We start from the raw sequence: 23,912 nt of genomic DNA on the forward strand, positions 1-23,912 counted from the left end.
CGCGCGAGAGACGACAGAGAGGACGGACGCCGCGCAGAGAGCGGGACGGACGCGCGCAGAGACGGACGGACGCGCGCAGAGACGGACGGACGCGCGCAGAGACGGACGGACGCGCAGAGACGGGACGGACGCGCGAGACGGACGACGCGCGCAGAGACGGACGGACGCGCAGAGACGACGGACGCGCGCAGAGACGGGACGGACGCGCAGAGACGGACGGACGCGCGCAGAGACGGACGGACGCGCGCAGAGACGGACGGACGCACGCAGAGACGGACGGACGCGCGCAGAGACGGACGGACGCGCGCAGAGACGGACGGACGCGCAGAGACGGACGGACGCGCGCAGAGACGGACGGACGGACGGACGCGCGCAGAGACGGACGGACGCGCGCAGAGACGGACGGAGACGGACGACGCGCGCAGAGACGGACGGACGCGCAGAGACGGACGACGCGCGAGAGACGACGACGCGCAGAGACGGACGGACGCGCGCAGAGACGGACGGACGGACGCGCGCAGAGACGGACGGACGGACGCACGCAGAGACGGACGGACGGACGACGCACGCAGAGACGGACGGACGCACGCACGCACGCAGAGACGGACGGACGCACGCACGCACGCAGAGACGGACGGACGCACGCACGCACGCAGAGACGGACGGACGCACGCACGCACGCAGAGACGGACGGACGCACGCACGCACGCAGAGACGGACGGACGGACAGACACACGCAGAGACGGACGGACGGTCAGACACACGCAGAGACAGACACGCAGAGACAGACACGCAGAGACAGACACGCAGAGACAGACACGCAGAGACAGACACGCAGAGACAGACACGCAGAGACAGACACGCAGAGACAGACACGCAGAGACAGACACGCAGAGACAGACACGCAGAGACAGACACGCAGAGACAGCACACACACACACACACACAGAGAGACACACACAGACAGACACAGACAGACAGACACAGACAGACAGCAGTGACAATCAGAATCCAACCTGAGAAGCGTTCGCCAGCACCAGATCCTCCCTCCTGTATTTTACGACCACCAGCAGCTCTTTTGAGTTATGCAACGCTACACTTATATACGGCGCAAGACTCCGGCCTGGTAATTGGACAGTGCCGTAAAATAGCAGATTTAAAGTGTGTGAGAGACACAGTCTCTGGTGATTGAAGACAGACCAGGAAGTGAGCGTATCTCTGTGTCTCCTGATGCCCAGGTGGGGACGACGTTAAATCGAGATCCCGGCTCATTCGACTTCTCAAACGATCGTGAGAGCTTTCATTTCAAACCCTGGGGGACTTTTTTGTACGAAAAGTGTGGCCCATTGGTGACATCTTAACCATCTAATCCCACCCTTTGAGCTAAATCTCTAGTAGTTGATCAGCTAAAAGGCCTTTCAAGCCCTCCACTTCAATGCACTCCAAAAAAGGGTTAGTCTTTTGTAATCTTTGTAGTCTTAAACAATGAGTTCCCACCCACTCTCTTGTTTTGTGTTGAACACCGGTTACAGTCCCGGCGTTTAGGAGATTACCGGAGCCCCATTTGTGTTCCGGCGGGAGCCATTTTGGCTCCTTCAAGCCCTCCGCTGGGAGCCATCTGGGCTCTGCTCTAAAGCAGTCGCCCCTCCCTGCCGCCAGCCCTCCATTGTGAGCGTATGAGCGTATTTACTTTGGACGGGAAACTAAAGTGGCTCGCCAATCAGCCACCACAGCTCAGAGCCAGGGGTGTGTGTGTGTGTGTGTGTGTGTGTGTGTGTGTGTGTGAGAGAGGCTCTAGAAACACACTGACACCAGACCCACTTTATGGTGTTGGCATGCAGGCGATAGGTAAGACATGACAAAACAACAAAATATTGAGTTGTAGCATTGGCCCTCCTGTAGCTCAGTGGGTAGAGCATGGCGCTTGCAACGCAAGGGTTGTGGGTTCGATTCCCACAGGGGGCCAGTATGAAAAATGTATGCACTCACTAATTGTAAGTCGCTCTGGATAAGAGCGTCAGCTAAATGACCAAAATGTCAATTGGATCACAAAAAATAAATATTGAGAGGTGTGTGTGTGTTGCCGCCCTCCAGCTTGTCCATTAGTGTGTGTAATGTGATTCCGTGTATAGCCCAGTATTAATGATGTTGCTCAGTAGGATAATTTCTTGCCATTAGGCTTCACAAAGCTCTGCTGCCATTATTTTAGTATTTGTGCTGTTGTCAAGGGGCGAGCAAATGTCACTTCCATTAGGCCTCCCATATGAAGTTATATAAGAGGCACACTCATCAGTCCTGCAGTGAAGGAAACTGTGTGTGTGTGCGCTTGTCGATTCAGTCACCCCTACAAAGCTTTCTTACTACGCCCCACTTTCCCTCCTTTAACCTTCAACTCTTTTCCTTGCACTCGCTCTCTCTTTCTCACCTTCTCTCTTCTATATTTCTCCCTCTCTACTATCATTCTCCCCCGCTGTCTCTCTCTCCGAGTTACGTGTGTGTCTCTGACGTAGGTACTCTCAGGTTCTCATGAACAGGTAATGGATCTACTTGTTATCACGTTTGTCTGTTGCTGCTTTCAACGCTCAACAAGACGTTTGTTCCCCAGCGTCGTTAAGTGGGCACCGGAGAGGTTTCCTACGTCTCTAGTCAATCACGGTCGTGGTGGCGGAGAGAAAAGAAACGTCTCAACAAGCACCCTATCTTCCAGCCCGGCAGATTGAAATGCCCAGCGAGTGATTAGAAAAGCTTTTTGAGATTGTAAATATAGATACAATAAGCTGTCGCTGGGGCGTGTCCAACTTAACGCACGCCATCAATACATGAATATCCCTCTTGTGGTTCTACCAACTGTGTGTGGGAGTCAAAGATATTTGGCCCCATATAACCTTAATTACATACACACTGCTCTTCTTCTTTTTCCCTACATTTCTCTTCTCTCCATTTCTCCTTCTTTCCATTTCTCCTTCTCTCCATTTCTCCTTCTCTCCATTTCTCCTTCTCTCTATTTCTCCTTCTCTCCATTTCTCCTTCTCTCCATTTCTCCTTCTCTCCATTTCTCAATTTCTCCTTCTCTCCATTTCTCCTCTATTTCTCCTTCTCTCTATTTCTCCTTCTCTCCATTTCTCTATTTCTCCTTCTCTCCATTTCTCCTTCTCTCTATTTCTCCTTCTCTACATTTCTCCTTCTCTCTTTCTCTCTATTTCTCCTTTTCTCAATTTCTCCTTCTCTCCATTTCTCCTCTCTATTTCTCCTTCTCTCTATTTCTCCTTCTCTCTATTTCTCCTTCTCTCCATTTCTCATTCTCTCAATTTCTCCTTCGCTCCATTTCTCAATTTCTCATTCTTTCCATTTCTCCTCTCAATTTCTCCTTCTCTCCATTTCTCCTCTCTATTTCTCCTTCTCTCTATTTCTCCTTCTCTCAATTTCTCAATTTCTCCTTCTCTCAATTTCTCCTTCTCTCTATTTCTCCTTCTCTCCATTTCTCCTCTCCATTTCTCCTTCTCTCTATTTCTCATTTTCTCAATTTCTCCTTCTCTCTATTTCTCCTTCTCACCATTTCTCCTCTCTATTTCTCCTTCTCTCAATTTCTCCTTCTCTCTATTTCTCCTTCTCTCCATTTCTCCTCTCCATTTCTCCTTCTCTCTATTTCTCATTTTCTCAATTTCTCCTTCTCTCCATTTCTCCTTCTCTCTATTTCTCCTTCTCTCCATTCACTCATCTCCCCCCTAATATGTCGGCTGACATCGCGCGTTGGGGTGCTGACATTTTTTGGCCATGTGGTTTCTGAAGGCCCAGTGAGGGGTGGAGATGGTTTCTGAAGGCCCAGTGAGGGGTGGAGATGGTTTCTGAAGGCCCAGTGAGGGGTGGAGATGGTTTCTGAAGGCCCAGTGAGGGGTGGAGAGGATAATGAACATCAGCCTGTCTGATGAGAGAGTGCTGCCTGCTCCCTGCTAGCTCCAGCTCACTACAGGCTCTTTCCTTCTCTAACTACACACCTTTTCCTTCCTTCCACTCACCCCCCTCACTTCCCTGGTTGACATTTAAGTGCTGGGAGGTGCAGTGTGGCTATAGTAGCCTGGTTATATAACTGGCAGGCCAGTTAGAGAAAGAGAGGGGGTGAGAGTGGGAGAAAGAGAGGGGGTGAGAGTGGGAGAAAGAGAGGGGGTGAGAGGGGGAGAAAGAGACGGGGTGAGAGAGAGGGAGAGGTAGGAAGGGGAGAGGGGGAGAAAGAGAGGGGGTGAGAGGGAGGGAGAGAAAGAGGGGGTGAGGGAGAGAGAGGTAGGAAGGGGGAGGGGGAGAAAGAGAGGGGGTGAGAGGGACGGAGAGGGAGGGAGAGAAAGAGATAGGGGGAGAGGGAGGTGGGGGAGAAAGGGAGGGAGGGGAAGAGATGAGGAACTTGTCATCTTTTGTCAACCCTTGTCTATCTGTCCTCTTAACACCATGTTGAGGACGTAACATTGGCACATAAACACACCTTGAGTCAGTGTGTGTGGATACTGAACCAGAAAGACAGCCACATGGTTGTGTACTGTAGCAGTAGTGTGTGGAGGGATCCTGTAGTCAAACACTTCAACATAGATTAAGATTTATGCATTTACACATAACATCCAACCCCATTCAACCAAACGTGCATAGACAAGTCAGAAAGCATCAGAAACCCCCCATGAGGCAGCATTACCTAACATGACCCCTCTCTCAAACCCCCTCAAGACCCAGCTGGGAGCTGGGGGAGAAAGCAGGAAACACAACCTATGTTTGTCCCTGTTTCCACCGCAGCGTGTTGTCATTATTGTGTTTAATCAAAGTGCAGATTATGCTCTCATTAAAAAGCTTTTTACTTTGACTGTGGATACAAGGCACAGAGGAGCTAGGCAAAGTAATTTGAGTCAGATTTCCCATGGGGGCCCACAGAGGCTAAGCAGCCAGTGTCTTAATCATTTTACTTTCTCAAGTATCTCTTCGCCACACCTGCCCTCTCACTTCTTTCGCTCTCTCTCCCACTCTGCCGTCGGAGGGAAAAAACAACGGCATATTGATTTCTTTCTCTCCTCCCACGCTTTATGAAACAAAACGTAATGATAGGTAATGATTTGGCATATTTTGGTTATTGTCTCCAAAGGGCTAATGTTGGAAAATACCTGGCACTTTGTCAGCAGCAGGGTTAGCACCACGAGGGAATGCAATTTGGCTCGGACTAATTGCGAATGATTTTGAAAATGTGTGGGAACCGCACATGAAGGTATTGGAAAGGCTTAACCAAGACTGGTAGATGAAGTTTGGACTCGATACTGAATTAGAAAATCATTTAAAGGCCTTAACCTTAAAGGTGCTTGTTGTTGTTGGCGTCTGCTGAAATCAAGAGGGAAAACATGGGCAAGTTTACTATTAAATTATCGATCTGCTCCAGCTAATCATGGATGTGTTTTGTTATAGAACTATGAAATATAAAATTTCCCTCAGCTGTCCCCCAAAAAACGATCATGGTGTATTAGTTTGCCAGCTCAAAGTGACTTTCTGACTTTTCTTTTCGTAACTTTTTGAAACTTTAATTTGATTTTCATTACCTATATATTGCAGTACCTTTCCAGTCCTTTAATATGGCGTCCCTGTAAACAGGCCTCCATGGCTCAGAGACCAATGTGATCAATCAGAGAACTCATCAATCTAGGGGTCCTGAGTCATCTTGGAGGTCTAATCCACTGAGTCTCTCTGTTGGGTGTACCGAGTCTCCGCTGAGTTGTGAAAGATGAGCTCGGCGGCGGTGACCAAAACAGCGAGAAGGCCCACTGACAGTGAGAGCTGCCACATCAGCTGTGTGTGTGTGTGTGTGTGTGTGCTAGCGAACGAGCGAGCGAGCTCAAAGCTCTCAGATCGATAGCGAGCTCAGGGGCCTCCAATGATCTGTCTATTTAAGGACAGAGTCTCCTGCTTCAGAGCACCCTGGCATTCTCTAATGGAATCTCAAACCTAGTCCCCGATACAGTACATTAACCTTGTCTCATTTCTCCCTCCTCTTCTGTCTCTCTCGCTCTCTCTCTCTGTCTCTCTGTCTCCTTCCTCTTATCTCTGTCTCTGTCTCCTTCCTCTTCTCTCTCTCTGTCTCTCTGTCTCCTTCCTCTTCTTTCTCTCTCTGTCTCCTTCCTCTTCTCTCTCTCTCTGTCTCTCTGTCTCCTTCCTCTTCTCTCTCTCTCTGTCTCTCTCTCTGTCCTCTTCTCTCAGGTGGAGGTAGAAGTAGAGAGCATGGACAAGGCTGGTAACTTCATTGGCTGGCTTCACATCGAGGGGGTCAACCTGTCGGTGGCGCTGGTAGAGAACGCCCTATCCAAGGTCCACTTCACGGCCGAGCGTAGCTCCTACTACAAGACTCTGATGTCCGGAGAGGAGGCCTCTCGTCTCAGGAAAGACAAGGTAGGTCCTCAGTTTGCCCCAAGAGTGTTTTTGTTTGTTAGCGTTTTGGGGTTAGCAATCTTTGTTAGCCCTGAGGGCGCTTTTGTTTGTTAGCACTTAGCCATTAGCATCAGACTTAGTTGGCATGGGCTTTAGGGCTAGTCCTAACTAGAGGTCTTCCCGTATCCACCTGTACCCGAGACCTGATCCAGAATCTCACGGGTCTGGGTCGGATCTGATATGATTGTCTGGGGTATGTGTAATTTTAACTGACTTGTCCGTACAGATCCAAACGGGACTGCTGCAGTAGAGAGAGAGAGACATTGTATTATTTATGCTGTTAACTTGTTGTTGTTGTTGGCCAATCATGAGACATCAAAGCAGCAACAGGCTACAGTCATAGAGCCTCATTCCATATGTGGCAAAAGTTAAGAGATATCAAATTAATGGAAGATGGAATTAAAGAATTTAAAGTTAAAGGAGAAGGATTGGCTACAACGTCCAAGAGCCAACAGGTAGGCTGCTACTTAAATGTAAATGTAAATGTTAATATTCTGAATGGAGTTGTTGTTATTTGTAACTGTAGGATTAGAAAGCACATTCACTGCAGCTTCAGTTAACCTAGCTAGCTAGCGTTAGACAGGTACTATGTAATCATATTTGATGAGAAATAACCTAGCCATGGCAGCTATTAGTCTACTATGGCTTGGTTGGTTGCTGTCTCTTGTCTCTCCCACCCTCCCTGCTCCCTGTGTCACTCACAGTACAGTCCCTCCCCCGCCTGCTAGAGCGGTACATCTCTCCCTCCTCTCGTACTTTATCAGCTCCGGTTATTAGCAGACCTTCTTATCCAGAGCGACTTACAGGAGCAATTAGGGTTAAGTGCCTTGCTCAAGGGCACATCGACAGATTTTTCACCTTGTCGGCTCGGGGATTAGAACCAGCGACCTTTCGGTTATTGGCACAACGCTCTTAACCACTAAGCTACCTGCCGTTGCCTTGGGTCTATTCGGTCTCTGTATTAATTTTATTTATTTATGCATATCTGGTCCGGGTAGGAAAGTCCTTGGTCAATTTCAGAACTGGTCCAACTTTTTGAAGATGAATGAGGACCTCTAATCCTAACGTAAGTATTAAGATATAGCCGTACAAATATTTGTAATTCACTCCCACCATTAGGCAACAACAAAACTCTGAAGATGTAAGATATGGTCAAATAATTTTGAATATGTTTACTATTTGCTCAAAATGTGGGCGCCAAGACCAGTACTAGTTGACATCACTCCGTTCCTGTCTTAACTTAAAGAAGCTAGTTAGCATGAACGCTATGGTCAGCAACACAGTTAAAAAAGGCATTTCATAATATCTGCTTCGAGACCTTGTCCTTGTGTAAAAAATCTGTTAAGTCACCCTGTCATCATACTATATAAATTTCCTCTAAATGCATCGATGCCATCCCATCTCGTCTGTGACATGGAGAAAGCCCAGCCAATGTTGAGAGTGGTGAGACTGATGCTGCATCTTTGGGGAGGAGAATTGCCACATATTCCCCCGTTATCATTGATGCCTCCTTTCCCTTTCTTTCACAGGCCTTTGATGGATGGAGGCCCACTCTCTTAGTGATCCCAATCTCTCCCTCCATTTTCATTATGCCAGATGAATTCAGTCCTGGGCCAGCTGTCTTGCCCTTCCACTATCTCCGTCTCTGCCCTGCTACGCCCAACACTTTGGGAAGCTGCCACATCCGCTTCTCTCCTATCATTGGAATGATCTACTGCTGGAGCCAAGCAGGGACTGTGTTCCCTGTCCTTCCTCTGAATCCATCACGGCTCTAGCGGTTTCATAGGTGCCCTCACTCGCACTCTCTGAAATGGCACTATATGAGAAACAGCCATCTGAGTGGTGGGGATAGGGAGTGAACCTGGGGCTGGCGTACAAAGTAAATCTAATCTCCAATGATGTGCCATGGATGCACGTTGTCTGCTGAGGCGGCGGTGAGGAGAGGGCGCTCTTTGGCCACCCTACCAGTCTGTCCCTCTCCATCGTCTGTCCAGGAGTACAGGCCAGATTGGCTTCCTGTTTCAGACCTGAACTGATTGAGAGCAGGGTTTAAGAGGGCAACAGTGATTTTCTCTCTCTCTCTCTCTCTCTCTCAATTCAATTTCAATTTCAATTTCAATTTAAGGGCTTTATTGGCATGGGAAACGTATGTTAACATTGCCAAAGCAAGTGAAGTAGATAGTAAACAAAAGTGAAATAAACAATAAATATTAACAGTAAACAGTAACTGTCTGTCTGTCTGTCTGTCTGTCTGTCTGTCTGTCTGTCTGTCTGTCTGTCTGTCTGTCTGTCTCACTCTCTCTCTCTCTACTTGGCCTAACCGTCAGTTGACGGTGATTGTGTTTGAAGTGGGTTTTCCTGAGTGGCATTGAGCCGAAAGACAACGGCATCACTCCCCCCAGCCACCCTTCAACTGAAGGGCGCTGTGTGTGTATATATGTGTGTGGGGGTAGGGGGTCAGACGAGAGGCGGAGGGGTTGTGGATATAATTAACCTTTCGGGACCTGGGAGAGAAAAACCTGAGCACTCTGCTTTTTTCTTCTTGCAGTCCTTCGCTAGGTGTACCATCTTCCTCTCACGTCTTCACCTTCTCCCCCCTCTCTCTGTCTTTTTATTGGCCCCCCTGGCTGTGGATATGGGAGAGATTGCTGTTGCTGTGTCAGGTGTACCCCCCCCCCCCTCCCCCCTAATGAGGTGGACCGGAGAAAGCTTCCCTCATTAAAGTTTCCAGTGCTGGGGGAGCGGGGAGCAGGGACCGGGGGGGTGGGGAGGGTTGCTGCGCTTGCTGCTTTTGCTCTTGTTCCCAAAACTAAACTGCTTAGCTCGAATGACTTCCGTCGATATGAGGTTTTCTTTGCGTGACGCCGCCAATGGGAGCAGGTCATTACGGTTCAAATGAAAGCTCTCACAAAGTTGTCGGCTTCTGTTTTTTTCTTTATGGGCATCAGCATATTTGGGCTCGGAGATCAGCATCTCTTAAATTGATGTCTGCCTCCGCTATGCAAGACACAGCTCACCCGTGTCCCATTTTGATAGGAAGTTCAAGGCCTGGTCACACCACATGCCTAATTCTTTTCTGCCACATCTATCTGGATCAGCGGCTGAGCGATTGCATCATTTTCAGACATAATGCAGTACAGATAGACTTGGCCGGTGCCGTGGTGGTCAGAGATGTCTCTTTAGCTTCTTGCCTTGACAAATTATCCATTCACTTTTCACCCCAAACCCCTAACATGACTTAACCAGTCTAGAGAGTGGATGGAGCACATTTTTACTTCATGTTACGTTGTTTTAACAAAGCACTACTCATTTTATTCCGGCCCATTTTAATTCCTTCTTGTTTGTTTTGTGAAAGCATTCTTGTGTACCAGGACTTCTCTCTGGATGGTGGAAGAATCTGATTCCTGCTTACGAAACATCACTGTAAACAAGGTCTCCTGAAACACTGCCTGTTTTCTGCTGCCGAATAAGTGCCATTGCATTTATTTATGTTTTCACTCCCGTTTTTCACATGCTGGGAGAGTGAACGGGGACTGTGGTTTTGGTACAGTAACAATTCCGCTCAAAGTGGAATGGAGCAGCATTTTTTTCTATTCAGGCTTAGTTTTGCGAGTTCCCAAAGAACGAGGTCGGTAAGGGCACTGGAGGGTGGGGGTGCACCTCTAGGGACAATGCTAAGAACACTCACACAAACACAAAAATGTAAGTGTTCTGAAATGGAGAGAGACAGGGAGAAAATAACAATCAGTTCAAAATACCAAAGTTCTTTTTCTGTTGCTATGCAGCCCAATGGCTTTCATTGTCCCCCTTTGTTGTTGTTGCCATGCAATTCTGGCTCTTGTCAATGTTTGTGTCCTCAGTGGGAGCCCCCCTGCCTCAGAGCACCCAGCTAGTAGGATCTGATAGAGTCAGAGGAAAAAACGAACACACTGATAATTGGAGCGTCCTAATTATGAAAAAGTAAATCAAGAATCGGTCCTTGATATAACCAGAGCGCCTGTTTCTGTTGAGCAAGGGGTTTTCTGCTGTAATTACCCGGTAGTGAAAGCGATTAGCTTACTCTCATGAGCCTTCAGAGAGTGAGAGAGAGGAGGAGGGATGTAGAGAAAGAGAGGACTGGGCGACCCCCCCTATGGAAGACCTTGCCAGATTATATGACCTTCCTGGTGATCCCCCGATCTTAGTCCCTTCTTTCTGCCTTCTACAGAGACCACTCCCCATTGATCTTCCCTTTTGTTCTCTTATCTTTCCCCAGTCTTCTCTCCCTCCTTCTCTCCCTAATCATCCTCTCATTACCTCTTATTAACTGGAATCATGCTTCTTCACAAATGCAGTCATGACCTTATTCCCCTGAACTTCCTTCCTTCCTTTATATGACGGTGGGAAGGGGGAGGCTAAGGAGGGCTTAGCTGTGTTGTGGGCTGTTACGGTTTGTACTGTTTCGTGTGAATGCCATTCTGAGAGTCTGGCACCTGCATTGCCCGTGACCTTTTTAAGAACAGCAGAATCCCTGGGGAGGTAAAGCTTGGCCGACCGCTGTACTGTCTCGTCTCGCATCCGTCCGTCAACGTGCATCTGTCTGTCTGAGAACTTAAAAGTACCCCGGGTTCAACGTTGGAACTCCTCCCAAAACCCATCCTTGAGGAAGACTGATTGAAGTACATAATCCTGTTTCGGCTGGGTGTTTGGGAGGAATCCAAGAGTTAGGAGACTAATGTTCCACCGCCTCAGGGGCCCGTTTGAATACCCAGAGCTACTAGCCAGAGCATCTCTGGTAATGTAAGGGAAATTAATGTTCACATCTCCCATGTTTGGCTGACAAGCACTGTAAGCATGTCCTGATTTTGTTGGTACGCAGCAATCTTAACTGTCGCTCGCCTCGACCAACACTGAGTCACACAAAGGGTCAAGTGGCTTGCTTCATAAGCCAAAACATTTCCACATGTAATCAAAAATCCTCCCATTTCTCCCTCTCTCTGGGTTGTCAATTACATATTACTTTTAGACGTGTTGGCAGAAATGGTCCCAAAGCTTTGGAGATCTCCCCATTGCCCCATCTCCACGGGCTGATCCACAGTCAGCACATTACACACCTGGCTAAACAAGAACAAGCAGAGAATGAATCAACATAATTGGGGTTTTAGTGAACCTGATATGCCTGTGTCTTCTTCCTGAGCACAGGCTGGGGGAAGTGGACCTTGGTGTACTGTATTCAATCCTCTGGATTAGCCTAGCGATAGCATTTCCTCTCTTTCCCTGGCAGTATTACCATTTATAGGTGTTACTATGGAAAAACATATTTTTCTACCCGTTTTGTCATTCAAAGGGATTTACATGGAATCAACATAACTAGGCCGCATCATGTGGTAATCAAAGATGACATGTATAGGGTTACACTTTAATAGAGGACATGCAATTACATACAAGGACTCCTGTTGTTGCTCTTCCAAGGTACCTACTGTCTCTATCCGTCTGTTATTACCTTCCTCAAAGCAGCTTTGAGCCCTAAAGTGTTCTTAATGCTTTCTTTTTTTCCCTTTTTCTCCCTAGGAGAGAGAACCTATTGCAATCACCATGGTGATATCTCAAAAACGCGCTGGGGATTATTATTAAACCAGCTCATTTGGAGTCGTTTGTGAACTAATGAGCGATTTCGAGAGCTCGAAATTTCAGGTGCTCCTTTTTCAATTTAGCTCCCCTTTTAATGAAAATCCCCCACTCTCGCTCTTCCGGCAAGTTATTGCTTTTTACTTCATCCCTTTTTATTCAGGCCAGGGTCTATTTTCCGTTAGCATTGTCAAGAGGCTCGGCACGGATGTGAAATCATTATTGTTATTTTTTTCCTCCCAAATTTCATTAGGCAGTGTGAATAATTGAGACTAATAGCATCTCAGGGTAGACAAGTGATTATATATATATATATATTACCATTACGGTCATCACTTCTCACCGCTGTCATTGTTGCCTTCTTATTTAACAAATGGAGGGCAGACGGTGTCAGACAGGAACCACAGCAGCGACACAGAGAATCAAAGAAAGAGTTATCCAATTAGACACTGATCCCCCCCCTTCCCACCAGATACCTGGACAGCACATTTGAGAGCCACTGGAAGCAGGGCCTGGGAAAGTACAGTAGTCACAGAGGCTGTTAGGCTAGCCACACAATGCCTCACCAAACCTCTGTTTTTAATTTCCAAAGCAACCTTTCACATAAACCGTGTTGGTTGAATCAAGTGGGTGAGCTGATGTTGGAGTTTGAGCATGAGTGGAAGTTGACTGGCTCATCCTCTCTCCTGTCAGTCTGATGACTAGGCAGGAGCAGCTGTGTAAGTGACACAAAATGGCCGTCCCAACTCTACCCAACAACAACAGGAAGATCATTGATTGGGTCCAAATGGACATCCTCTACAAGGACACTGCTGACATGGTACTGTTGAAGTGGGAGATGTATCAAACATCCTGTCAGAGAATCATTAAACCCAACTGATACATGTAAACAAGGAACTTTGAGATTACGTCAATATGCCTCCCAACAGCACGTACTGTTTCCGACGGTATAGAAAATATACATAATCTGGGATGTTGCTGTTGCGTCACCGGACTCCAGATTTGGCAAATTGGGTTGTTCAGTACAGAACGCTCTTTCAGTTAGCGTCTGTCTGCGGTGGATTAGAGAGAGGGATCATATGGCGATAGAAAGATTGTGGAATACATCCCCCCTCGCATCATTTCTCAAGCGCCAGGCTCTGGTAGCTTGTTTGCATTGCAATGCCGAGTGGTATCAAAACAATCTGTCATAACCAGTGAACTTTGAATAAACCCAAGAAAGCTCTTTACTTTTCGCTATAGCGCGAACTCTGCCTCAACTGCTGAGCCCCTCATGTTAAATGAATGAGTGTGGGCCACTGCCATCGTTGTACTCTTGTGTTTTTCTCTCTGTGTCAACATAAACTGAAGTATGAGGGGGATATGAAGGGAGACAGCCTCTTTAACATCCTGGTTGCTGTGAATAATGCAGGGCTTTGGGGGGTGCTGTGTCGGGGACACAGGTTGCGCTGGGTCTAATGACCTGACACAACACCAGCAACTGTAGCATGCCACCGTATAAATTGTGGAAGATCACTAGATCTTCTGTACTGGGGGTGAGGCTTTGAGGAAGGTTAGACGTAACAACAAGTCTTCAGTGTTTCCCCTAGATTGTTTTGGTCAAGGCGGGATGCAATTTTTTTTTGATCTTCTCAGAATCTCCCCGGAAACAATGCAAGCAAAAGATGATGGGTAACAAAATGGGAGGGCCTACCCCTCCTAAACGATAGTAGGGAAAACACTGGTTTTGGTTTGTGTTTGCCAAGGAAAGGCCTCATATAACAATCATCACTATTGCAGACAACTTTCCTCAAACCCTTAGGTCTGTCACTAAACTTAGTGAAATCTCAGACATATAGGTACATGTTTGCCCCAAGGTAGTCAAAGACATTAGTTTTAATAATAATCCTAATAGTCAAAGACATTAGTTTTAATAATAATCCCAAGGTAGTCAAAGACATTTGTTTTGTTAATGATTAATTCCACTGTTATATTGTTTCCATTATAGGCCGGCTGCTCATTAGCACAATGGCCAACCACATGAAACATGAAACGTACACATAACAGAGCACTCAGTCTCACCCAAGCCATATGTCTTTGTTTTGGTTGAGGCTGTTTGATAAGGGCTGCAACGCAGAGTTAATTCATTGCCTTTGGCCCCTCAGGCGTTAACCCATGTGCAGTCGGCATACATGGGTTGTTTATAAATGTTGAGTTCTGCACACTGGCTCTGTTTGTGTGTGTGTGTGTGTGTGTGTGTGTGTGTGTAGCGCAGCAACATGGCCACATGCTATCCCATTGGAGCAATGCTATTGCGCTACAGTAATCCCTTTGCAATAGATGGCTCTATTGTGAGTGGTGAGTTTCAGGGCACCCCTCCTTCTGTGTGTAATCACAGGTACACACAACAGAAATAACCCTAGCCGTGTATCAGTGGAACCATTTGTCCCAAGGCTGTGTGTGTGTGTGTGTGTGTGTGTGTGTTGTCGGTGAGTGTGTGTAAGGACAGAGGAAATGGCTCTTTCCAGTGCCTTGACTGGTGGACACAATGGCAGAGGTGACCCGTAGGAGACCCAGCGCTGTTGGCATGATGAGGGAGAGGACTTTGTCTACCACTTTTAGTTCCCTATAGTGTGTGGTAGTTGTGTGTGCAGGCGTATATACAGTGTGTGTCTACACTGACTGAGTGGCCCTGCCCTCTATCCTCTTGCTCAACACTGTGTGCTCAACATCCATCTCCCACAACACAAAGGCTAAGAGCTGACGGATGACATTTCATATGGCTAACACATTATATAATCTGATTTTCTGTGCCCTGCGCTCACACACACAATACACACACACACACACACATGCACACAGAGAGACAGGACTCACACATGCACACACATTATGAACATACACATAATTAGACCTACAGTCTCTCTCATTCACTCACACACATACAGTATACACAAACACACACTCCACTCCCCCAGGGACGTGGCTCTCCTCTGCAGGCGACAGGCTTGGCCCCCTGGTACCCTGCAGTGCTAGAAAGACAGGCGGAGGGAGAACTGTGTGTACAGCCACCGCTTTCCTCTCTTCTCCTCCTCATTCAGACCTAGGCTGCAGCATTCTGTCAGCTCTGCAACTCACAGCCCTCACTGCCTGTGGAATGTGTGTTGTTTTTATGTGTGTGCGCTTGTGGCTGTGAGTGCCTGTGAGTGCGTGTAGTTGCCCGTTTGAGTATGTCCTTGGCCCACCACTCGCCCTTCTCCAGTCATCCACGGGATTCCTGCAGGCTCTTATAGCCGAGGTCCTCAGGGGCAGGTTTGCGGCTGCTCTTGGTCTGCCCATGCAGAAAGAACGCATTATTCTCCTCTTTTATGGGAATTCAAGTAATACTATTTTTTTGTCGCTCTAATTACTTTTGGTGTTTTTTTATTGGGATTTTTATTTATTTTTATTATTAACCCATCCACCTCTTCGGAGGACACATCTTTTTTTTTGGTTTTTATAGCTTTTCTGCTACATATATACACATTTGACATTCATGGTACTTTTATATACACAATCACATAACAATACGACATTACTAAACATGAGCTCTTTAATCCCACCCCTCAGCCACTCTCAGCCCATCCCACCTATCACCCAAATTCAATTGATTTTTACATGTGATGAATGTCACACATGTTTACATTTTTTTGGTCTATATTTCAGTATTCCATCACTAACACCTGGAGAATTACATGGGATGAGATCGTTCAACGGATGTCTCTAATATTGGGCTATTGACGCATTGGCAACGTTGCTGTAACACTAGAATAGTGCATGTTTATTACTCAGCCCTGTGTCAGGGTAGTGATGATGAATTATACAACCTTCCTGTAACGTTCTACCAATGGCTGGTTGTGTCTGGCAGCGTTTCTATAACATTCAACAAACATAGCTGTGTATTACTCTGAATATTAGCATAGCTGTATATTAGCCCTGGGGCGTAGCGGCGGTGATGATGTGTTGATCACACGGGCCTCACGGCGTCCTTCCTTGCGTAATGGAAGTCGCCTCTGACATTTCCCTGCGGTACGCTGACATTTAGGCATTTTGGAGAGTGTAGAGGCAGCGCCGCGAAAACATCAGGACCCTCCACTCGCTTCCTCGCTTCAGGTGTCCTCTCTAATCGCCCGTCTGTAATTAAAAAAGCGTGGGCAATCGCCAAACAAACACATACACACACACACACACACACACACACACACACACACACACACAAGCATTTACACACACACACGTACCCACACATACACACACACACACACCACACACACGTTGACATTACATTTTTTAAGGCCTCCTCTCCCAGCTACATTTAACTGACTGCAATACGGGTCGGCAGTATTACACCCTCCTTCCCTCCCTCCTCCTTGTTCTTCCCTTTAATGAAATGCTAAATATTTGTTTCTCCGGGCGCCATTTAAATGCTCCCTCCTGCTTTTGGGAGCGTCTCAACCCCACTTTTAATTAGTTCCACTTTAATTAGTCACTCAGTCCTCCTGGATACTAAGGCACCTTATGTGACTTTGCCTCAAAATGGCCCCCACGTGTCACATAAACCGTCTCTGAAAGGCGCTAGTTGCCTTTGACACCTCTGATGCTGGCTGGGCAGCTCATGCCACTGCACTCCCGTGGGGACCGAGGTAACGTTAGATCAGGTTTCTTGGCTGCAACACAGTCACAGTGTTTGTGCCATAATAATAACTAGTCTCCTGAGTGGCGCAGTGGTCTAAGGCACTGCATCGCAGTGCTAACTGTGCCACTAGAGATCCTGGTTCGAATCCAGGCTCTGTCGCAGCCTGCCGCGACCGGGAGACTCATGGGCGGCGCACAATTGGCCCAGCGTCGTCCAGGGTAGGGGAGGGAATGGCCGGCAGGGATGTAGCTCAGTTGATAGAGCATGGCGTTTGCAACGCCAGGGTTGTGGGTTCGATTCCCACGGGGGGCCAGTATATATAAAAAAAAATATATATATATATATATATATATATGTATTCACTAACTGTAAGTCGCTCTGGATAAGAGCGTCTGCTAAATGACTAAAATGTAAATGTAAATCTCATGATTTGTTTGTGCCAGCTAGGTGTGTACAGTGCATGTGCATTTGGAGAGTGAGGTCATTTGTTTTTTGCTGTATACTTGGATTTGATATAAATACACTGAACAAAAATATAAACGCAACATGCAACAATTTCAAAGAGTTTACTGAGTTAAAGTTCACATAAGGAAATCAGTCAATTGAAATCAATTCATTAGGCCCTAATATATGGATTTCACATGACTGGGAATACAGATATGCATCTGTTGGTCACAAATACCTTTAAAAAAAAAAGTAGGGGTGTGGATCAGAAAACCAGTCAGTATCTATCTGGTGTGACCACTATTTGCCTCATGCAGTTGAGTTGATCAGGCTGTTGATTGTGACCTGTGGAATGTTGTCCCACTCCTCTTCAATGACTGTGCGAAGTTGCTGGATATTGGCGGAAACTGGAACGCTGTCGTACACGACGATCCAGCGCATCCCAAACATGCACAATATGTGACATATCTGGTGAGTATGTGGGCCATGGAAGAACTAGGACATTTTCAGCTTCCAGGAATTGTGTACAGATCCTTGCGATGTGGGGCCATGCATTAACATGCTGAAACATGAGGTGATGGGGGCGGATTAATGGCATGTCAATGGGCCTCAGGTTCTCGTCACGGTATCTCTGTGCAGTCAAATTTCCATCGATAAAATGCAATTGTGTTCATTGTCCATAGCTCATGCCTGCCCATACCACAACCCCACCTCCACCATGGGGCACTCTGTTCACAATGTTGACATCAGCAAACCTCTTGCCCACACATCTGCCATCTGCAGTTGAAACCGGGATTCATCCGTGAAAAGCACACTTTCCAGCATGCCAGTGGCCATTGAAGGTGAGCGTTTACCCACTGAAGTCGGTTACGATGCCGAACTGCAGTCAGGTCAAGACCCTGGTGAGGATGACAAGCATGTAGATTAGCTTCCCTGAGACGGTTTCTGACAGTTTGTGCAGAAATTCTTCGGTTGTGCAAACCCACAGTTTCATCAGTTGTCCGGGTGGCTGGTCTCAGACAATCCCGCAGGTGAATAAGCAGGATGTGGAGGTCCTGGGTTGGCGTGGTCTGCGATTTTGAGGCCAGTTGGACATATTGCCAGATTCTCTGAAACTTGAGACATCTGTGGCATTGTGTTGCGTGACAATCCTGCACATTTCAGAGTGGCCTTTATTGTCCTCAACACAAGGTGCACCTGTGTAATGATCATGTTGTTTAATCAGCTTCTTGATATGCCACACCTGTCAGGTGGATGGATTATCTTGGCAAAGGATAAATGCTAACTAACAGGGATGTAAGCAAATATGTGCACCAAATTTGAGGGTAATGAGCTTTTTGTGCGAATGGAACATTTCTGTAGTCTTTTTATTTTAGCTCATGAAACATGTGGCCAACACTTTACATGTTGCGTTTATATTTTTGTTCAGTCTATTAATATAAGAACTACAGGGAGTACAAAGTTAACACTTTTAGTTGTAGGTAATTGTCTCTACTCTACACCAGGTAGCTTGGCCACAGGCAGTGGTGCCTAGTAATGCAATGCACTACCTGCTTCCATGTCCCGTTTGCTCTGGGGTTTAACACACACACAAACACCACACCGACTGAAATTTATAAAGACTGCATCCTGTGTTTTGTGAACCTACCACCTGTGTGGTTTTCGACACACGCACCGCTGACATTTCTAAGGCGCAAGCCGTGTGTTTTAGATGCTAGGCCAGGTCCACTCTCCCTCTCCTCCACCCCAACCCTCTCCTCCAGCCCTCTCTCCCCCTCCCAGACAGCTTTAAGCTGGGGTGATCCTGCTGTAGGACTGGGGCCTAACTCTGGAGCTAACGGCTCATCAATTCCCTTTATTACCTGCTCTCACCAAGAGAGAAATGGCGAAAGAGAGATTAAGAGAGAGGGCCCTCCTCTATAGAAGGCAAGTCTATTCTTAGATCCTCAGCCAATTCCGCTCCTAAATGCATTCACTCATTATCTCGCTCTCGCTCGCTCGCTCACTCACTCACACATTTACTCTTTCACTCACTCACTCACTCACTCACTCACTGTGCTGTTGGAGTTGAAATTGTCATTTTCCTTTTTTTACCAGTATGTGTGTGTTCATTGTTAGGTCTATCTGTGTTGCCACGTGTCCATCTTCATCAGTGTGTGATTCCCTGACTTTGTTGTTCTCAATAGATGTATTTTCTCCTACCACTGCTCAGGCCTTGACAGTCCATCCCCTCCAGAGTTGTAGCAGGCCGTTAAGTTAAGGTCCTCAGAGCATCAATCACACGGCCACTCTCCACCTCCCCTCTGTCAAGCCATCAGTCTCTCCTTTGCTCAGGACCCTGCTGACCCCTCTGGGGGCCCCCGGTGGCTTTTATAGCTGCCCGTAAATCTGTGCTGGCTTTCACTTCCCCACACATTGAGGAACACACACACACATACCTAGTTAACACACACACACTAACACACACCATGGGTTAAGGTTAGGGGGGCTAGAGTGAGGGTGATGGGAGAGGGGGTTAGGAGCTGACAGAAAATGCTTTTCCTTGATGCGAGAATAAATGGGCCTTTTTTCATGTGCTGTCACTGTCCCCCGGTCTTTGGAGGAGAGAGGGATGGATGGAGGGAGGAAGGTGTGGAAGGGGTTGTCATGTCTGGATTAGGGCCAGCCTAGCTGTGTGTGTGTGTGCGCATGCGTGTACTTGTGTCTCTATTAGAGGTGACAGGGTCAGCAAGGGCCACCTGCCAATCAAGGAGGGAGGGAGTAGTCATTCCCCAGGAGGGGAAGGGGGGAACACATCATACCAGTGCCTGGACCAAGCTCTCTTACTGGCTGCTATGGTACTCTAACATGATGCTCTGTGCCCCATTGATCATTCCAGACACACATGGCTATTTAAACATCTGACTGACTCCCTTTTAGAACAAGCGTTTGGCACAATGACCCAAACCAGCTGATGTGGGTCAGACCATCTCAGTTAACTGAGTGTCAGCCCTGAAGTTTGGTGAATGAGAATGAGTCACTTTATTGTTATTTGCTAATCAGACCAGCTCTGCCAACCCCTCTCTCTCTCTCTCTCTCTCTCTCTCTCTCTCGCCTGAAGGAAAAACAGAGTTACGTAAGCGGGCCATTCTGTCTACTGCATTTTCTCATCTCTGTCGCTGCACTAGTCTGTCTCTATCTCTCGCTCTCAGTCTTTTCTGTTCCTCTCTTTCGCTCTCTTCCTTTCCCTATTCCTGTACCTCTCTCTCTCCCCCATATTCTTCCTCTCTCTCTCTCTCTCTGCCCCATCTTTCTCTCTCTTGTCTGTAAAGTCCCTCAGTCGAGCAGTGAATTTCAAACACAGATTCAACCACAAAGACCAGGGCGCTTTTGCATTGCCTCGCAAAGAAGGGCACCTATTGGTAGATGGGTAAAAATAACAAATGCCAATACTAAATATCCATTTGAGCATGGTGAAGTTATTAATTGCACTTTGAATGGTGTATCAATACACCCAGTCACGACAAAGATACAGGCGTCCTTCCTAACTCAGTTGCTGGAGAGGAAGGAAACCGCTCATGGATTTCACCATCAGGCCAATGGTGACTTAAAATAGTTAATGTTGAATGGCTGTGATAGGAGGAAACTGAGGATGGATCAACAACATTGTAAATACTCCACAATACTAACCTAATTGACAGAGTGAAAAGAAGGAAGCCTGTACAGAATACAAATATTAATGTAAAACTGCAAAAATTGTATTCAGGAACTTTAAGTGTTATGTTTGTTGCAAATCTGAGTACCACTCTTCATATTTTCAAGCATGGTGGTGGCTGCATCATGTTATGGGTATGCTTGTCATCGGCAAGGACTAGGGAGTTTTTTTACGATAAAAATAAACAGAATAGAGCTAAGCACAGGCAAAATCCTATTGGAAAACCTTGTTCAGGCTGCTTTCCAGCAGACACTGGAATTGCTGTCTAGCAAAGTCTCGCAGGGATCAACAACCAACTTGACAGAACTTGAAGAATTTTAAAAAGAATAATATGCAAATATTGTACAATCCAGGTGTGCAAAGCTTTTAGAGACTTACCCAGAAAGACTGCCAAATGTGATTCTAACGTACTAATTCAGGGGTGTGAATACTTATGTAAATGAGATATCTCTGTATTTCATTATTCAATACATATGCAAAAAATTTATTCACTTTGCCATTATGGGGTATTGTGTGTAGATGGGTGATTAAAAAAATAATATTGAATCCAGTTTGAATTCAGGCTGTAACACAACAAAATGTGGAATAAGTCAAGGGGTATGAGTACTTTCTGAAGGCAGTGTACACACACACACACACACACACACACACACACACCCTCGTCAGGCTGACTGCAGCAGCTTTCATTGCATGGCACCACTTTATTTTCCTTCTGATGTCCTGGTAGCTTGATGATGTTTTAATGACCGCCGATTGACACCACTCTAGCAGAGAACGGACGCGTTGCATAAGGCTCCATATGTTATAATGGTTCCCCCGGGGGACTAATGTATGTGTGTGTGTGTGTAAGAGGGAGAAGTTTGTGTGAGGGGTGGAGAGAGCCTGGGTCGCATCGAAACACAGGTGTGTGTCTTCGTGTGTGTGTGCATCTTTGCATGTGTGTCACACGAGATTTTTCCGCATGCATGCTTGTCCTCCTGTTTCCATGGTTACGCCATGCGGTGGTCACCTCGGTATCCAGTTGGCGATAGCGTCCGCCACTGATAATTACTTAGCACTCAAGCGCCAAGTGCTAACCCAGAACCAGTAAAGCGAATGGTGGATGAGCTCCTGTGTCAATTTGAAAAAGTTAAAAAGGCTACAACCAGAGAGCGCTTAAGGGTCATTTTGTGCAATGGGAGGGAAAATGATGGCTGGACAGAAGAGCGAGTGGGTGGGGGATGAGGGTGAGAGAGAGAAGTAGCAGGAGGTCGGCGAAATTAGCCATGTAAGCCGGGGTTTGAGGAGCCCACCGCCTCTCGCCCACCCGCCGCCCGCTGTCGACCGATTACGGACATCTGTTGGCTGTGATATGAGAGGCTAAGGAGAGTCTCTCTCTCACTCTCACTCTCTCTCTCACTTCTCTCTCTCTCTCTCTCTCTTTCTCTCTCTTTCTCTCTCTCTCTCTCTCTCTCTCTCTCTCTCTCTCTCTCTCTCTCTCTCTCTCTCTCTCTCTCTCTCTCTCTCTCTCTCTCTCTCTCGCTCGCTCTCTGTTTAAATTCCCAGCTGCTCACTCCTTTCCTCACTTCCCCCCTCCCCAATACTCAACACCACCCGCACCACCTGTGCAGTTTTAATGCATCATCTATCTGCTAAGTAACCACATCCAGGTCTCTCTGCGTTCTCTCCTCTCCTCTTCCGTCTTGTCCCCCAGTTTTTGATGCTGTCCGAGAGAGATTGGGTGGGAAAGAGGGATTAGGGCTGTTGGAGCTCACGGCTTGCTAGAACGCTGCTGTGTGTGTGTGTCTGCCTGTGTATATCTGTGAGGTTTAAGTGTGTGGTGGGTAGGCATTGGAGTTTAGCCTTTTGGAAAGAATGATGTCTTGCTTTCCACTCTTAGCTTATATGGCTCTGGGGTAAAGTTTCCACTAGGTACAACTCTTGGATCAGTTTCCCTTCCCACAATCCATTAGTGCACAATATTAAAAGCTGACCCCAGGTGCTAGTACACCCTACACCTCTTGGATGAGTGGGCTGAGCCACAGTGTCTTCTTGTGCTGTGATATATAAAAATAAAAGATATGTATGCACTCACTAACTGTAAGTCGCTCTGGATAAGAGCGTCTGCTAAATGACTAAAATGTAAATATACAGTGCCTTTGGAAAGTATTCAGACCCTTTGACTTTCTCCACATTTTGTTACATTACAACCTTATTCTAAAACTGATTAAATTGTTTTTTTCCTCATCAATCTACACAATCTACCCCATAATGACAAAGAAGTTTTTGCTAATTTATTACAAATAAAAAACAGAAATATAGCATTTACATAAGTATTCAGACCCTTTACTCAGTACTTTTGTTGAAGCACCTTTGGCAGTGATTACAGCCTTGAGTCTTCTTGGGTATTACACTACAAGCTTGGCACACCTGTATTTGGGGAGTTTCTCCCATTCTTCTCTGCAAATCCTCTCAAGCTCTGTCAGATTGTATGGGCAGCGTCACTGCACAGCTATTTCCAGGTCTCTCCAGAGATGTTCGATCGGGTTCAAGTCCGGGCTCTGGCTGGGCCACTTAAGGACATTCAGAGACTTGTCCCGAAGCCACTGCATTGTCTTGGCTGTGTGCTTAGGGTCATTGTCCTGTTGGAAGGTGACCCTTCGCCCCAGTCTGAGGTCTTGAGCTACTCTCCCAGTGCCTGCCGCTGAAAAACATCCCCAAAGCATGATGCTGCCACCATCATGCTTCACTGTAGGGATGGTGCCAGGTTTCCTCCAGATGTCACGCTTGGCATTCAGGCCAAAGAGTTCAATCTTGGTTTCATCAGACCAGAGAATCTTGTTTCTCATGGTCTGAGAGTCTTTCTTTAGGTGCCTTTTGGCAAACTCCAAGCGGACTGTCATGTGCCTTTTACTGAGGAGTGGCTTCCACCTGGCCACTCTACCATAAAGGCCTGATTGGTGGAGTGCTGCAGAGATGGTTGTCCTTCTGGAAGGTTCTCCCATCTCCACAGAGGAACTGTAGAGCTCTGTCAGAGTGACCATCGGGTTCTTGTTCACCTCCCTGACCAAAGCCATTCTCCCCAGA

General features: G+C 47.0%; 1 protein-coding gene across 1 annotated transcript in view; it reads left to right on the forward strand.

The window, feature by feature from the left end:
* Positions 1-23,912, forward strand: part of LOC121549698 (staphylococcal nuclease domain-containing protein 1) — a 282,207-nt gene that overhangs the window by 179,899 nt on the left and 78,396 nt on the right. The window contains exon 17 of the mRNA XM_041861542.2: positions 6,220-6,408. Within this exon, the coding sequence (XP_041717476.1) occupies positions 6,220-6,408 (189 nt within the window). The remainder of the gene's footprint in view (positions 1-6,219; positions 6,409-23,912) is intronic.

The sequence above is a fragment of the Coregonus clupeaformis genome, unplaced genomic scaffold (assembly GCF_020615455.1).
Source record: "Coregonus clupeaformis isolate EN_2021a unplaced genomic scaffold, ASM2061545v1 scaf0097, whole genome shotgun sequence".
In the NCBI taxonomy this organism is placed as follows: Eukaryota; Metazoa; Chordata; class Actinopteri; order Salmoniformes; family Salmonidae; genus Coregonus; species Coregonus clupeaformis.